The 18,455-nt window shown below is 33.6% G+C and overlaps 1 protein-coding gene across 2 annotated transcripts; it reads left to right on the top strand.

Annotated features, from left to right (window-relative positions):
• Positions 1–1,206: 1,206 nt before the first annotated feature.
• LOC140833000 (uncharacterized) lies at positions 1,207–3,366 on the top strand. 2 transcript variants are annotated; one of them, XM_073197356.1, is made up of 3 exons: positions 1,207–1,933; positions 2,870–2,923; positions 3,041–3,366. In XM_073197356.1, exons 1-3 carry the CDS (start codon positions 1,701–1,703, stop codon positions 3,135–3,137), a joined length of 384 nt encoding a protein of 127 aa, XP_073053457.1. In that variant the 5' UTR covers positions 1,207–1,700; the 3' UTR covers positions 3,138–3,366. The 2 variants fall into 2 exon arrangements, with proteins under 2 accessions (XP_073053457.1, XP_073053458.1); XM_073197357.1 differs by having other exon boundaries at positions 3,036–3,366.
• Positions 3,367–18,455: the final 15,089 nt, after the last annotated feature.

The raw sequence follows: 18,455 nt of genomic DNA, 5'->3' as shown, positions 1-18,455 counted from the left end.
TCATGTAAGACCGTCTCACGGATCCTAATCTGTGAGACGGGTCAATCCTACCGATATTCACAATAAAAAGTAATACTTTTTCATGGATATTTCAAATAAGATATCCGTCTCACAAATACGAACCGTGAGACCATCTCACACAAGTTTTTGTCAATATCTTATATGTCACTTTCTCATTTTGAAACCAAAAACAAAATTAAATCAATTCCCAACTTTTAACCATAAAATCAAAATTTTCTCAATATCTTAATTTTACAACTTTATAAATGCATGTAATTTGATATTTTCGCTTTAATTTAATTACAAAATATCACATAATACATGAAAATTTAGTTCAAGCACGATGTTTTAGAAAATGAGATTAAACGCGTATAGATTAATAAAAAAGAACGATTTAATCGAAAATGGAAGAAAACGACGTCGAATCCATGGTTGATCATGCTAAACACAATTAATGCAAGCATATGCTTATGCATTGTCAAATTAGTTAAAAACAACTATCAAATATAATTTTGATTCTGAAAATGGAAACTAATTAATTATTCGAATCTATTTCTTATTTAAAGACATATTTATCCAAACACATTATAAGACTATTCAATGGTAACGATAATACCTAACCAGCTTATCACAAAATTCAGCCGTTGGATTTTGTCAAACCAACTGAAAAAATTTGACCCCTTCCCAAGTAACTTTCTTAAACCAATATTTCACATATCGTATTTTGTGAGACAGATATTTTATTTGGGTCATCCATGAAAAAATATTACTTTTAATGCTAAGAATATTTCTTTTTATTGTGAATATCGGTAGGTTTGACCTGTCTCACAGATAAAGATTCGTGAGACCGTCTCACAAGAGACCTACTCTTCTCCAAAAAAAAAAAAAATTAAATTAAAAAACAATATTTCTTTAATAAAAAAAATTATAAATTGATTAATTAATTATATCAACTCCAATAATCTATACTATTTAATATGTTTGAGGCTTTCGCAAATTATGCAATATTTTTTTATTAAACTATCATTATAAAAAAATACAAAAATCATTCAATTAAATTAAATAAAAACCAAAATTGTAAAATATATTTATTCTAGGTAAGTATTTACTATATAATATAATAATAAAACTTACCAAAAATTGAGGTAATTTATTTTAAATATTTGGATAATTTTCCTAAATAACAAATGTCAAATAAATGCCTCCACTAGTCGAAAACTTCAATCTCAGGGTTCTCAATATTTTTCCACCACGTTTTCCAAATCTCTGCCTTTACATAACCAAAATTTGCGATTGATGCCATCTGTAATCCATTGCATTTCTGAGGGGAAAAAACCCATAATTTCTTTTTAGTTTTTTTTATTTGTTGTTTTAGAATTATTACGATTTCAGGGTGTCCGGTCATTGTTTTACCAATCTTGTCGATGTGTTGGCTTCGTGAAGATATTCAATAATATGGAAATTTGTGGTGTTCAATTGAATCCAGTTGAGTATTGATCGGTGCCCAAATCAAACCATGCGTGGACTTTTCTTGGTTTGTGGTAACTCCCATGAAATCCTCGCGGAAAGATGAGATCTTTTGTTGTTTGGGATGCTGTATGATTGATTTTGAGAATTGGGTTTTGTGATCATGATATGTTTATGCGTTAGACATGCTTAGAATTTTGATTGTTTAGTGTTTTTTTTACAATATTGTTTTGATGGATACAAGAATCAAAGGTGTGGACAGTGATGGAAATAAGAAGATTTTGCATAGTTTGGGATCTGATGGTGTAATTTTGAATGGGGAATGTGATGTTGATGATGACTCACAGTTATTGTTGCCCTCCAAGAAAGGTGGGCTGTTGAAAAAGTCTGGGAAGCCTAAGATGAAAGTTCAGTGGTTGGATAGGGATGGATCGAAGCTAGCTGAAATCTTGGAATTTCAACCGAGGTATTGTAGTTATTTTCACAGTTTACAGAGCAACATTTGTGTTTATTGTGAAATTTGATTCTCAGTATTGTGTTTGTTACTGTAAATGAGTATAGTTATCTATTTCTTACTGTTTAGTTATTGTGTGGAATGGCTTATGTTAAATATTGGATAGAAGGAAAGACGTAGATAGTTTAGTAAAATGGTGATCTGTTATTGATAATTTGTTCTGTTAAAAGATAATAGATCGCGTAGATGTTTCATTGAGATTTGATTTTTCTGAGTTATGATATAGTTAGTGGATTCATTGTATGGAACAATGAATTGGTTCTGTCGAGCATCGAACTTCCAGGTTAATTTGTGAGACCTGAGAATTCTAGTGGTAACATAGACCTTGTGTATGAGCCAATGGAGTTATATGTGGTGGTTCCCTTCCCTGGCATAACTTTGATGGTAGAAATTGTCAAATGCTTTTCCGTTATAGATTATGAATGTTTTGAGTTTAAATGATGATGTATCATGTAGCGTAACCGAAACAATAGATGAGGCATAATAGCAATATGCTAAACTTTTACATTTCACCAACCAGGGTACACCGAGTAGAAACTGTTATATGCTCATCGTCGTATTTTCTTGAAATCATAGACTTACATGTCAACCGAACAAAACATTGCGATATCACTTCAGCTTGATAAACAAAGCTTATGCTTTCTACTGAACAGTTGTATGCATTAGGATACATTTCATCTCATTGCCTCAAACTCTTATGCAATCCAACAATTGAATTCTCTCTGGTACAACTCCATCCCAGATCCTATCCAAATAGGAATAACAAATATTTTTCTATCTCATCTAAGAGTTACATAAGAATCACTAGAGTTGACGAAATAGATGTTAAATATATAGTTTTTTTTCCACATCATCTTCTCATGTTTGGCTCAATCTATTTTCCTGCAGTGATGTGAGTGACTCCGATGAAGAAGATTCAGATTCTTGTCTGTGCAGAATAATGTAAGCCTTATTCACCTCACCGTTTCTCAGCCAGTCCATGGAGCAGCATGTACGAAAGATCTGATAGTTTCCAAATTTAGCTGTTTCTTGAAACCCCGACTTTTTTTATTAGAACAGTATCCTGAGAGAAGTCCTCCGCTGGCCGGTAGAGAAATTGTGTGCACTGTTTTCCATATCAAGAAATCGACTGCTCGAGGATATCAACCAAGAATGAAAGCTGGCGATGACAGGAACTCTACCTGCTGATAGCTATCAGAACAAGTTATATAAATTTTTTCTATTGTGGTATAGCTTAGTTACTGTCGGTGGTGATATGTATCGGAGCTTGTTGGGTTGTGGCGAAAAGCAACATTAGGTTATATTTCAGTCATATGTGCATAAATTATTCAATATGTTCAGATAATTCTTGGTTGGAACTAATTTTATACATATTTTATTTGAGATGAATTTGAAGAAATTGTTTGAATTGTATAATTTTCAATTATTGACAGTGATAACCGATTTAAACAATTCGATTATAATTCAATTCATAACGATCTAAAGCAATTAGATTATAATTCAAATCGATTATAAAACACAGTTTAGTCAAACAAAATGAAGTTTACATATTGCATGTTAACACTAAAAAATAAAATCCAAATTAACAAAATTTTTTTATCCAATTTATTCAAACCGGCCTCAAAGATCATCATCAAAATCCCAAATATCTCCGAGAATCTCCTCTTCTCGTGCGTCGCTTTCCACTGATGTCGTCTGCAAATTCATTGCAACAAATATAAGGGGAAAAAACCCATATATTAAAGTATATAATGAAGTTCAAAGGTTTGATCAACGTTAAAAAATCAATAATTACCATAAAATAATTGATTTGGTCTTGAAAAGCATCAAGATTAAGCGCTATATTCTGACATGGAGACGTGACTGAGTCTGAATCCAAAGCCAACTTTTTCTCTGATTCTTTGGCCACCTCCGTCTCTTTGACCGTCACTCTCTCCAGTAGCTTTTCCAACGCTTCGCCGTACTCCTCCAATTCGTGCAGTTCCATGCCCTCAATCTCTTCATCCCACCAGAACTTTCCGTTGTCTCCGGTAGAGATTTCTTTCGCCGCAGATTCGATCCTCTTCTGCTCTTCCAATCGCGCCACTGCCTGGAAATACCCGTTCTTCGCGTCTGTGATGTTTCCCTCTGAGGGACTGTAGTTATAGGGAGTACCCGCGCTTTCGTAAACGTGGATGACAGATTCAGCCGAAGGATACCCGAATGAGGAAAGCTTTCCGGCCGGTGTTTGCACGAGTATAGCGATCCCCGCAGAGAGCGGCCAGTTCCCCGGCTTTTCCGAACAGACCTTTCCGGCGTTTCGTGAATGTCACTTGCAAGTTCTTTTTGCTCTCTATTTTCTTCATCTCGATCTTGCGACGCCCCTGAGTCTTCTTCTTAGTCGAGTAAGTCTCCATGGAAACGCAGAAAAAGCAACACAAAAAGATCAAGATTGTTTTCAACTTTCAAGAAACGAGACGGTCGGGTTCAAGGATTGTTCGAAAGATTAATGAACGGAGTCTTTTGTTTCAAGAATTGATGGGAAAATCCGAGGATTATATTTCTGTGCTTGAAGAAATTTGGGAATCCACGAATAGGAACATGAATCGCAAATCGGTATTGTTGTTTGTAAGATTTTATAACGCGCAGAAAATATGACCGTTGCGCGCCATCCAGGCAGGTAGAACAGAGATAATGGGCCGAGCCCATTAGGCTAATATTGGGTGGATTTTATTTATGTTTATTTGTTCATTAGGCTAATCAATAATATTAGCTATTATTATTATTATATACATTAAATAATTTCATTATACATTAAATAATTTCATGATATTATTATAAATTTTAAATAATATTATTACTACTAATTTTTTAGCTAAAAACTTACACAAATAATCGAAATGCATGATTTTACCCGAGTAATTTTTCAAATGATTATTCTTTGTAGAAGTGATAATTTTTATAGTTTATGAAAAGTGAAAATAATAATAATTGGATAGTGTTTGAAAATAAAAATAAAAACTCATTGTTTTAATAGAATAATATTAATACTCTTATTAAAGAATACATCTCTCTTTATTAATTTAAAAGAGTTTTTGATAAATAAATGATTTTAATACTAACTCTTTAATAAAACGCCACAAATATCCTTAATGAAGTATGTTAAAGAAGATATAGTTTGATGGTGTAAATGAATGCAAATTGTAATTTTCCATTAGACAAAATATTGAGATAAAAGTATTAAAAAAATTATTATATATTTACAAAAATACAAAAGCTCCAAGAGACCGTCTCACGAGTAAATTTTGAGAGACAAATTTCTTACTTTATCTGACCCATGAAAAATATTATTTTTTTTACATCGAAACTGTAATTTTTCACTTCGGGTATGGATCGAATCGACACGTCTTACAGATATAAATCTGTCATAACTTCTTACCGTAGAACTACTCTTACTAAAATATCAAAATCACTTTTGAAGAATCGGAATCATCATGTGACTAGATTTTGGATTATGATTAATTTTTCGGAGAGCAACAAAAGAATCATCATTAAGATCATCATACTTGACGATCATCAGTTAGAAAAACTTAAGATTAAGCAACACTAAAAACTTAGTTTTTTTTTTAAAAGTAAAACATAATAATATTTTTCTTAAAGTCTGTAAACACTTCTAAGATCTTTGAAATAGATTGAAGCGATTCGATTTTTTTATAACAAGAAACCCCTTATAAACTATTAAAAAAATTTAAAAGCTTGTAAGCATATATTTTTAAGACCTATCAAATATCCTCTAATTGCATATTTTCGTAGCAGCTAAACTTAATGGAAATGAAAAAAATAACTATTCCCATGTTTTTTTTTAATAATATTTATGATGTAGTCAAAAAATTTGATATTATCTTAATAGTGAAAAGCCACGAAGTTCGTGGAGTCCGGATGATGAGCTAGTACTCGAACAAGTTCAGAGAATGAACTTTGTAGGTTGTTATTTACATCACAGAGCAAAATGAGTGGAGCCTGGCCGCCTGGGGTTGCTCGACAAAAATATTACGACTCTCAAATCAGTAACTTTCGATAAAAATCTCAAAAAGCTACAACATTTGACTAAAATAGATAAGCACCTTAAAAATAAGATAACTTGTGCTGTTTATAGATATTCGGAAAGTTTAACGGATTATTTTCCTCTATTAAGTTTAGTTGAATTTATGCGTCTTGATAAAAGACCTCAATAAATATAAATAATTAAATGAAGGCAAAAACTTGTGTGAAACGGTCTCACGAGCTACGTTTGGTTGGAAGGATATGATAAACTAATGATTAGTATGTAAATGATAAAGAAAATGATTGTGGTAGGATGGATTAATATGGGGTAAAATAATATTATGTTTGGTAAGATTTTTAAGTGTAGGATAATTTGGAATTTTTTGATGAAAAGACGAAATTGCCCTTCCCCTTAGCGGCGGCGGCGATGGCGTCAATGGCGGCGGCCGGCGGGGGGCTGCGGCCGGAAACGGCCGGCCGGAAATTTCGGCCGGCGCCGGAAATGGTCGGTGCCGGCGGTCGGACGGTGCTCGGCCGGCGGCGGTCGGCGGCGGGCGGCGGTCGTTGAGGCGGTGGGCCGCGGCGGGCGGCGGTGGTGAGTTTGAATTTAGGCGGGAAGTGGTGGTGAGTTTGAATTTAGGAGAAGGGTAAAATTGGAAAAATAGGATGGATTAAGAGTAGGATAAATAATCCTAGGGGGTGAGGAGGTATTATTTTAACCTACCTAATATAACATAATCATTCATAGGAGGGATAAGGTGTGTTAAATAATCACGCGTACCAAACGAGGGATAAAGTAGGTTAAATAATATAAACCTACTTTATCCCTCAAACCAAACGGGGCCTAAGAGTATTACTTTTTATTGTGAATATGGGTAGAGTTGACCTGTCCGTGAGACGGTCTCACATAAACTTACTCTTAAATGAAACTATGACTGATTTAGTAGGCTGAATAATTATTCAATATGGTGAGCTAAATATAATTGGGTCATAACCCATCAATATATTGACAACACACATTACATAAAAATAGGCATTTTAAAATAACCAATGATATTTTGAAATCGGAAATATTCTTTTCAATCATTGCGTACAAATCAAATATGTTTTCAAGATAATAATTCAAATCCAAGTTATCTTTATTTTCTATCACAAAATATATATAGAAAATATATTTGATTACATAATAATTTAATTTATTAATTGAGATCGTAATGGAACACCACCCACTTGAACATGACTTTTATCATATTTTTCAAAATTTCATTTAGATCTATTAATTTCAATAATAAAGAATCAAATATTAAATTCTTCTTTCTCGTTAAATTATCTCTTTTTTCTCTAACTTCAAAATATTGTCCATACATTATTTAAATTCAATTTCTCATATTATCTCATGCATTTTTAAGTAGTTACGGTATGATTGAGATTTATTTAGATTTGAAACTTTATACAAAAATATATGTTATGTGTTCTGAAACATAGTAATTTCCGAAGGGCAAAAACTTGTATGAGACGGTCTCACGGGTCGTATTTGTGAGACGGATCTCTTATTGGGTCATTCATGAAAAAGTATTACTTTTTATGCTAAGAGTATTACTTTTTACTGTGAATATGGATATGGTTGACCCGTCTCACAGATTAAGATCCGTGAGACGGTCTCACATGAGACTCACTCTTTCCGAAGTTCTAAACATGAATCCTGAGAATTGTGAAAATGTCAAGTTCAAGCATTGCAAAAACACAAATTTTTTTGTTGAACTGTCTCATAACTAAATTTTGTAAGACGGGTTTCTTACTCAACTTCACCATTAAAAGGTATGTCTTTTATGTTAAAAATATTATTTTTCACTCTAAATATGGATCAAGTCGATCTGTCTTATTAATATTGATCTGTAAACATTCTCATTGGAGATATACTCTTGCTATAAAAATATATTTATACTTTAGATGGTGTTTGACAAAGTTTATAAGCTATAAAACTCATTTTATAAGTTGTTTTAGAATTTATACATTCTCATAATTTGTTCGATAAAAAAGTTGCAAACAACTTATAAGATGTCAAAATAAGTTGTTTAAAAAAATTGGAATATCTCACCCACTTGCATAGATTATTGAGGAGCATGTCGGGTACGTGATCGTGCCATAAGTGAAATGATCAGATTTCTATTATCAAATGTTGTGTGTCTATGACCGTTCGTTATAATTCGTTCATTATGAATTCAAAGCTAAGAATTCGGTCGAGGAATAAGTGAAAATTGCATAAGGAATTTATTAACAACATCAAATTTAATTATACTATTATGAATTTGAGCAAAATTTTTACAGGAAAGCTGAACGAATGTAAAAAATTAAACTAGACTACTGGAAATTGAAAACAATCGAACAAATTATTGAGAGAATGTGCAAAAGCTTTTTTATGCTGTTTGTTGATGAATTTTTCGGGAGAGATTCTTCTGATCCTTGCTAATCATTTTTGTTTAACTTCGCCGAGTAGTTTCAGCCAGCTTCCACGATCATCGACCATAGGTCGTGGACCAACTTTTCTAATCATACAGTTCAACTGATTTCTATATTATTTGGAAATTGGACTTTCACATTATAAAGATCTCACTATGGGCTTTGTATAATTTGAGTTTTGAAAATTCGTGCTCAACAACTGCTCTTAGCCAATTTGGCTATATTTAAACTTGTCATGTGTTGTTCTTCAGCGATCCACGAATGAGGCCCAAAATCTAATTCTCAAAGTTGCATGAATAAATAACTTGATATTCAAATTCTTCCTTTCCTCCTACACATCCACATGTAGATTCAAATTCACACAACTCTTATCTCATCATTCTCTTCTTTCACACCTTTCAATCTCCAAGTTTCTCCTTTACGCGGTATTCTTCTTCACACTCTCTTGTCTTTCTTTCAGTTCATTATTTCATTCCTCCGTCCACTAGCAAGCCGTTGCGCTACCACCTCTCTTGTCATAGCCCACGACATTACCACCACAGAATCTACCTATCCCACGTACATCAATGGAACTCCATGGAACAAGTAAACTCATTGTCCTTCTCATTTTCCATGGCATATATGAAGCTTAAATTTTCAATATGTTTTCATCCACTTGCTTGTAAGGTATTTGATACATATTCTAAGATATAAATGAGCTTAAATATTACATACTTGATTATTCAAAATTTGGCCAGATAAATTTGGTTAATTCATTAGCTTCTTGTTTGGTCATGCTTGTGATTCTATGTGCCCGCATCTATACACAAAAGTTCCAATTTTAAGGATAAGCTTCATACCAGAGATTTCGATCTTCCCCGATCTTTGTTGGCCATTTTATGTGATCATTGTGATCTATACTTTTTCTTTTTGCATGGAAAACTTGTTTGCATTTATTCTCATGTACTTTTGTGCAAGTATACAAGGTGTCTAAGGCTTGATCTCGGTTTCACTACAAAGAGAATCAATATCTTGTTTGTTTGTTCAATAGTCATTACTTAACTATCAATTGAGGATGCTATCTTGACCACTTTACTCAAGTGTATTGATTTATTTTGCTTTACTTACTGGAATGGTTAGTGATCCTCCGTCTCTTAGCGCAAACCCTCAGAGCCAACTTTGATCTTCATTTGGCTGTCAAGACTACCTCTGTTCCTAGGTATGTCTTCACTTTTTTTGGCTCTAAAAACCAAATCAATGTTTCTTTATTATGATATTTGTTCACACTTACAGGCATTCACCCGATTCTGCTGAATATTTTGAAATGGTAGATACTTTCAATCCAAGTTTTAATCTTTACTACAGTCATATCCCTCTTACAGGCCTTCACCCGATTCTGTTGAATATTTCGAAATGGTGGAAATTTTCAATCCAAGTTTTAATCTTTACTACAGTCATATATCTCTATCCTTTGAAACTTTCAACCTATCGTTCCCCCTATCTCATCTTTCCAAGATTCTAGTTCCACTTGCTCAGAAACATTGATACAACTTGGAAATTTAAAGCAGAAAGAAAGGTTGGATGACATGATTTTTGAGAAGAAGATCACTGATAGGCTCGTAATAGTTTGCATTTTTGTTGTCATATCTCTCATTGTTACCACTACCAGCGTGCTTAATTGACATATTTTTGTGTGATTTTATTGTAGGAGGAAGTTTTCTGCTCTTGTGATAAATTCGGGCTAAAAAGAGTGATTTTATATCACAATTAAAGTTGCCGATATAATCATAGTGGAAGACGTGGAGCAGAAAAATTCAGAAGATGTTTTTACATAAGGCGTGACCACGCCTTGTGACTACTTCTCGGCTGCCTAGTGAGAGTTGAGGAATATTCATAACAAAGAATAAATAGAAGATATAGTTTTTTCCATAACAAAACTCTATATTCTTAATAGGATATCTCCTAAGATCTTTTATTTTTTAGTGATTAGATTTAAATTTAGATTATTAGACTTTTATAATTTTGGGCTCAATTTGTCTTTTAAACCTACAAAACTAACGTGAAAGAGGGGAGGCGGCAGATTTTCACACAATACACAATTCCTTCCACTAATCTCACGTGAAGAGAAGAAAAGAAAGGGCAAAGATTTTCTCTCCAGTTCTCTCCACAACTTAGGCTAAGTTTTATTTCTATTCAGGGGATATTTTTACTATTTCAATTTATCACTGTGAGGCTTTTGTGATTTAATTTAATATTCGTGTTTTGTTCAAGTATTTGTTGATTTATGATTTATTTATACGAAACTTGTATCTCGGTTAATCTGACAATTTAATTCAATATATAATTTTCTACTGCTATCCATGAATTCAGTGATCCGTAATTGTCGTGAACGATTGGTACATGAGTAGCGATAGATTAGGCGTGTTGTGCTAACATAAAATATTTAATTTAAATAAATCAACGAAACTCGATCTATCAATTGCAGCTATCTCGATTGTTAGATTTTAGGATTAACTGTTTTCACAAAACGAAAAATGCTATTTTTTATTAATATGGAACGCTATCGTGCCCAGTTAATTATCAATAAGTTTTGACTGGATGCTGGGTTTGGTCAATTAAATTAAGAAAACACAAGGATTTTAGCGGCTATCCCTATAATTCTAAGGTTAATTACTTGTAACTGCATGAATAAATATATGTTAGCCGATGAACAGTGATACAATTGAATAATAGAAATCCCTTGAATCGAGCTTGGTAATATTAATTTACATTTAATTAGTTATTCATCTTGATTTGTTATTTCTTCTTGCATGTTAAATTAGTTCTAGTATTTTATTAGTTTTTATCAAACAGAAACCCCCTTTATTTGCATTTTACTCGAAAGAAATAAATCTCCCGTTCCCTGTGGATTCGACCCTGCTCACCATTACACTAATTTTATTTAGAGAGTAGGAATTTAAGTTTGGTGGCACAACGACAGCACACCAAATTTTGGCGTCGTTGCCGGGGAACGGTGCAAGGTTTGTTTTTTTTTCGAGTTTGTTATTATTATTTTTTTTTATGTCTCATTCTTCTTGTACAGGTGAATCATCAAGAAAAGAAGAATTTGAGAATTTTTTGCTGTGAAATACTTCGAGATGTTTCATCGACAAGTATTCACAAGTTTTTCCCAACAAACCGAAGAGCCATTCTATGCAGCATGGGAGAGATTCAATAATTTAGCAACAACATTCAGGAATCATGATTTTTCTAACTATGTTCTTATTCGAATTTTCCTTAAAGGTTTGGATGCAGTTACACGAAAATGGGTATTTAATGGAGCAATAACAACTGGTAGTCCACTACTTAGTAGACATGAAGATAGTGTGATATATTTGCTAAATGATATGGCAGACTTTGACTACCATCAGTATTGGGATCCTTCGCTGCAGAGTTGGAGCCACCAAGACACTCCAGAAATTAGCCAATCTGATTTTACATACCAACCTTTCGAGCATCAAAAAGATGAGGGATATAGTCTTGAATTAATCATAAGCCGGTTGAATGATATGGTAAACAAGCACGTGGCATTGAATGAGGAAACTGTTGAACCTCAGTCAGAAGAATTTTTGGAAGAAATATCAAACGAAGATGAGGCACCAATGAAGTTGAGAGATGAACAAGCTCCTGAGACTATCGATTTGAGCTCGTCGATAATATTATCATGCATAAATCTAGGAGATCCTTGTCTTTCTCCATTGCCGATTTCAACAGATTTTGTTCTTCAAGAGCCAACGATGATACTCTCATCTCATGCCTATTATTTAAAGTCATGTTTTGTTGAGGAGACGAGCTTACATTGCATACATCAAGCCAAACTTGAGGGCACATGGAACCAAGACCCATATATGGTGTCATATGACACGTACTTTGGGCGTCAGCCGCTCTTTGAATGAGAGTTTTTGAGGGTCAAGCCGACGACTAAAAATCAAGCGCTTTTGGGAGGCAACCCAAATTTTAGTTCTTGTTTTTTTTAATTTTATTCCAGTAGAGGATTTCGCACAAGGCGTGGCCACGTCTTGTTGAAACACCTCTGCTGAATTTTTTTTTTAAAAAATAAAAAATATTGCCCTAAACACAGTAGATGTCTTTTGACAAGACGTGGTCACGCCCTGTCCGAAGACATCGTCTGAAAAAAAAAATATTGCCCTAAACACAGTAGATGTCTTTTGACAAGGCGTGGTCACGCCCTGTCCGAAGACATCTTCTGAAAAAAAAAAATTAAAATTTACTTTTCTTTTATCTAACATTATTTGTTCTCACCCCTTTTCACATCTTCTCTCGCAGGCTTCGTTAACACGCAACAACAATATAAAGCTTTGCTCCATGATGTCCAACAATTTTCAAGGGAGTTTTCTAACTTCTTTTGCATTTTTACTGTCTACGTTGTGCATCTAATTTTTGTGTCATGGAGGACATTGCCACATATAGGTGTGGGAGGGGGTATATAGCCTTATTTCTCGTTTCAAGTTCTATTTTTTTCAAATTTTTTTGCATGTTTATTCGAGAAAAAAAATAAAGAAGAAAGAGAGGAGAGAGTCCGGCAAAATGAATTTGTTTGATCCATAAAGCATCTAGTGTTTATTCGTTATCTCTCTCATTTGAATCTCGAATGCCTCTGATGCGAGTCTATGAAAAAAAAAACTGATGTATTCTCTGTGTGCAACTGATTTTGCATTCTTCCTGCTACATTTATGAGAAATTGCTCTTGATGATGTGTTGAAATGACAAGTGTATGGGGTCTAACACACATACCATTTTTTTGTGAGCTTTGGGCCTATGAGCAATCATCATATCATGCTCCAATTTTTTCTTGATTGTGTGTTAGTCATACATTGTTGATTTTTCTAGAACTTGAATTGTTATACATGTCTTTATTGATACCTTGTGATGGATTAGGTCCATAAACAAAGTAAAGGGCATTAGGTTCAAACCTTTTTTTTCGCATCATCAGTGCCGTTCTTTTTTATCCTACCCTGATTCATTTACCCCTAGTGAGCCAAGTTCGAGCCTGAGCCTATTTGTTGGAAAATAACCACGTTACAAGCCATGATAAAATCCTTTTTTTTTTTGTTATTCCTCTATTTGAACCTTGAATTGGAGAATCATACAAACTTTTCGCATTTAACAACGCTTTGAGCCAAGAAAGTGCAAATTGTTGAGATCGAGGATTAATGCTCGAAATCGTTGTCTCAAAAACTCCTTATGAAAAAAAAACAAAAAAAAAAGAAAAAAATTTATATATTTATATTGAAAAAAAATGAAGAAAAAAAAAGGGGTGAGAAGGAAAATAAGATCAACGAAAAAAAAATGTTCTTGGATGTTATAATGAGATTGAAGATGTTATTGTTAGCAGGATGCAATTGTTTCTGTGGAAAGTGTGTATGTGTTTTTCAGTTCCATAAACCGTTGTACTTCTTTCCTACCTGACCTCTAGCCACGGTACAACCCATTTACAGCCCTTGTTTATGCATTTTAATTCATTCATTTGGTGGAGGATGTGATATATTTGCAAGCTTATGGTAAAAATTTTCAGTGTTTTGACATGAGAGCTCCTTGATACATACCTAGACACTTACGAGTGAAATGAGCGAATCCTGTGAGGAGTGTTTGGACCCTATGCATTTTATTTCTACACATTCGGATGAAAGCAATTGCTCATGATGTTGGTAGTCAGATGCACAACAATTAAATTTCTTTGGTGCATGAAAAAAATATTTTACGGACAAGTAAATGAAGCAGAAAGAGGATAATGAGTTGAGACAATGAATTGAACTCTTTTATGCTTGAGGACAAGCATGGTTTAGGTGTGGGAGATTTGATAGGCTCGTAATAGTTTGTATTTTTGTTGTCATATCTCTCTTTGTTACCACTACCAGCGTGCTTAATTGACACATTTTTGTGTGATTTTATTGTAGGAGGAAGTTTTCTGCTCTTGCGATAAATTCGGCTAAAAAGAGTGATTTTATATCACAATTAAAGTTGCCGATATAATCTTAGTGGAAGACGTGGAGCAGAAAAATTCAAAACATGTTTTTACATAAGGCGTGACCACGCCTTGTGACTACTTCTCGGCTGCCTAGTGAGAGTTGAGGAATATTCATAACAAGGAATAAATAGAAGATAGAGTTTTTTCTATAACAAAACTCTATATTCTTAATAGGATATCTCCTAAGATCTTTTATTTTTTAGTGATTAGGTTTAAATTTAGATTATTAGACTTTTATAATTTTGGGCCCAATTTGTCTTTTAAACCTACAAAACTAACGTGAAAGAGGGGAGGCGGCAGATTTTCACACAATACACAATTCCTTCCACTAATCTCACGTGAAGAGAAGAAAAGAAAGGACAAAGATTTTCTTTCCAGTTCTCTCCACAACTTAGGCTAAGTTTTATTTCTATTCAGGGGATATTTTTACTATTTCAATTTATCACTGTGAGACTTTTGTGATTTAATTTAATATTCATGTTTTGTTCAAGTATTTGTTGATTTATGATTTATTTATACGAAACTTGTATCTCGGTTAATCTGACAATTTAATTCAATATATAATTTTCTACTGCTATCCATGAATTCAGTGATCCGTAATTGTCATGAACGATTGGTACATGAGTAGCGATAGATTAGGCGTGTTGTGCTATCATAACATATTTAATTTAAATAAATCAACGAAACTCGATCTATCAATTACAGCTATCTCGATTGTTAGATTTTAGGATTAACTGTTTTCACAAAACGAAAAATGCTATTTTTTATTAATATGGAACGCTATCGTGCCCATTTAATTATCAATAAGTTTTGACTGGATGCTGGGTTTGGTCAATTAAATTAGGAAAACACAAGGATTTTAGCGGCTATCCCTATAATTCTAAGGTTAATTACTTGTAACTGCATGAATAAATATATGTTAGCCGATGAACAGTGATACAATTGAATAGTAGAAATCTCTTGAATCGAGCTTGGTAATATTAATTTATATTTAATTAGTTATTCATCTTGATTTGTTATTTCTTCTTGCATGTTAAATTAGTTCTCGTATTTTATTAGTTTTTATCAAACAGAAACCCCCTTTATTTGCATTTTACTCGAAAGAAATAAATCTCCCGTTCCATGTGGATTCGACCCTGCTCACCATTACACTAATTTTATTTAGAGAGTAGGAATTTAAGTTTGGTGGCACAACGACAGCACACCAGTCACCTTGTCTCTGATAGCCTCAAAAAAATATCTAGTGTCGCGGTAATAACATGTGAACCAAAAGCAAGCATATGAACAAGGAGAAGACACATTGAATGGTGCTGAAGAAATTCAAGCTTAGTGTCACTCTAAATATGACGATCTATGATGCCTATATCTTTTTTGAGTACTTGTTTTCATTACCCTTGCAAACACGATTTACGTTGGCCTTTTCTACGATGTTTAGACCATAGTGTGATATACCTTATTTTCCATCGTTTGGCTTAACTCATTTTTATTTTTTTGGTGCTGGAAAGAGATTTGTAAGCCAAACTTTGTTGGCTAAAATATGATGTTACCCTCATATCTGCTGCTTGAGATTTATTTACAAATGTGTACATTTTTGCCATGTCATATTTCTAGGGAAAATTCTGCCAAAATTTTCTAAAAACTAAAGAAACATAAAAAAGCAAGTTTTCTTCAACATTAATACAAACATTGTTGATCAACACTACTTGTTACCAACCAACAGTTAAACAATACTTTCCAATGTTTCAAGATATGCGATAAAAAACTTCATTTTGCCATCAACTTGGCCAACAAAAACAACAAATATTTCTCTTAGAATACATCAACTACAGCGAACTTCATGAGCAATTATTTTTATTTATCCAAAAGTGTCTCATCATTATTTAAAAATAAGTTCAGCATTGAATGACTTAAAGCCTATTACTCACATATTTACATAATACATCACAAATGTTTATAAGTCAATATAAAATTAAACAAAATGGTCATCCAGCCTACTTTGTACAATACTTCTCACATATTCCAACTTCATGAACTATCAGGTTCATGCACCATTACCCAACAGCTGGGATAATAGTGCTTCAAGTACTTTCTATTAATGTAGCTTTTGTGTGGTTCTCCCTCAAGACTCGCCAACCAATACGTGTTCTCATTTAAACTCGATGAATTTTAAATGTACCCATCCCAATTGGGTGATCATTTACCAAATTCTTTGTCTTTGGACCCAAGGGGTATAATCACCTTCCAAACTACATCTTTTTCCTCGAACACGTTCTTATTAACGTGTTTATTGTAATTTCTGGCTACCTTGGCTTTATGAAACATCAAAGTATTATATGTTTGCATTCTTAGCTCATCCAAATCTTTAAGTTCCATGATTATTTCCTATGTATAAAGCTATGACTTCAACTCATTTTGTTCATTACTCTCAAAGAAGGGATCACCACCTCAATAGACAGCACTACATCATGTCCGTAAGTCAAGGTGAAAGGACTTAAAACCAGTAGCACTTTTCTTTTACGTCTGATAAGCCCAAAAGGTTTTTGATAGCATTTGGTGCCAGTCTCAAGGGTTATCTTCCATCATCTTTTTCAACATATTAATCAACACTTGGTTTGAATCTTCTGCTTGGACATTGGATTGTGGATAATCAGATGAAGTGTTAATCAACCGGATCCATATTCTTCTGCAAAATCTTTCATTTCTGACCCCACTAACATAATTATTCAGTCGGTAGTGATTGATTGTGGGATCCCAAATCTATGAATAATATACTCCTTCACAAAAATAATAACATATTTTCTCTCCACTTTTTTCATTGGGAGTGCTTCAACCCACTTGGTGAAAAATTCAGTAGTCAAAATTATAAAACAATAGCTTTTAGATGGAGGATGATAGATCTTACCTATCAAATCCATACCTCATCCCTGAAATGGCCACGGCTTTACGATAGCATGCATTTCATAAGCTGGTATCCTCTGAATATTCTCTTGATTTTGGCATTATTGGCACCCTCTTGAATACCTAATGCAATACTTTCGCATCGATGAGCAGTAATAGTCTGCTCCACATATTCTTTCATGAAATTGTTGCATCACTTTCACGACTTCTGGAAAACCCATAAATTGCAACAACAAGTCTTCGTCCCCTTTTCTGTACAGTTCATCCTCTGCCAAAAAATAATTTATATTTATCATATTCAAATCATATTATAATTTATGTTCTAGATATCTAAACGCTTCTTTTATCTCATTTCATCCAACCATTGGCAAGGTCAGCATCAATATCAAAAGTGTCTATTTGTATTCATCGTTGATGAATGGAGGGATGCTTTCGCTTTCGTACCAACAACGATTTGTGAGTAAGTTTGGGTGACATCCTCAAACCAGAAGCAATATGAGCCAATTCATCAGCTTCCCAATTGTCTTGTCTAAGCACGTGTAGGAAAGTCATTTCTTTGAAATCATCAATGAGTTGCGAAGCGGCGTTGAAGTAAGGAGCTAATGCCAGACTTCAAATTTATATTCCCACTACATTTGTTTGAGAATCAACTAGGAATCTCCAATAATTAAAACGCCTTTAGCACCCAAAACTTGCAAAACCTCAAAACCAATCGCAAATGCTTACTATTCTGCTTGGTTATGGTGCATGAGAAGTAGAGATTAAATGAAATTATCACAATTTCAGTCATTGATGCTCTCTCTATACTAAAACCGAGAAAATTCAAAGTCCATGGCTGATTAGCGTAATACACTGGGATCTCAACTGGTACAATCTCTCCCACTTCGACCATAGGCCTGTGAAGCATATATTTGACAAGATTTCTTTGTATAATCACATAAACTCTCGAATAGATCAAATAATGCCTTAATTTCCTACACGAATAATATAATGCCAAACAAAATATCTCTATGACCGAATACCCGACCTATGCTTCTGTACGTGTTCGAATTAAATAATAAATGGCATACTCATGATTCTATTGGT

The sequence above is a fragment of the Primulina eburnea genome, chromosome 5 (assembly GCF_022965805.1).
Source record: "Primulina eburnea isolate SZY01 chromosome 5, ASM2296580v1, whole genome shotgun sequence".
In the NCBI taxonomy this organism is placed as follows: Eukaryota; Viridiplantae; Streptophyta; class Magnoliopsida; order Lamiales; family Gesneriaceae; genus Primulina; species Primulina eburnea.
Note: the sequence above shows the minus strand (reverse complement) of the source record. Positions and strands in the feature narration are given on the sequence as shown.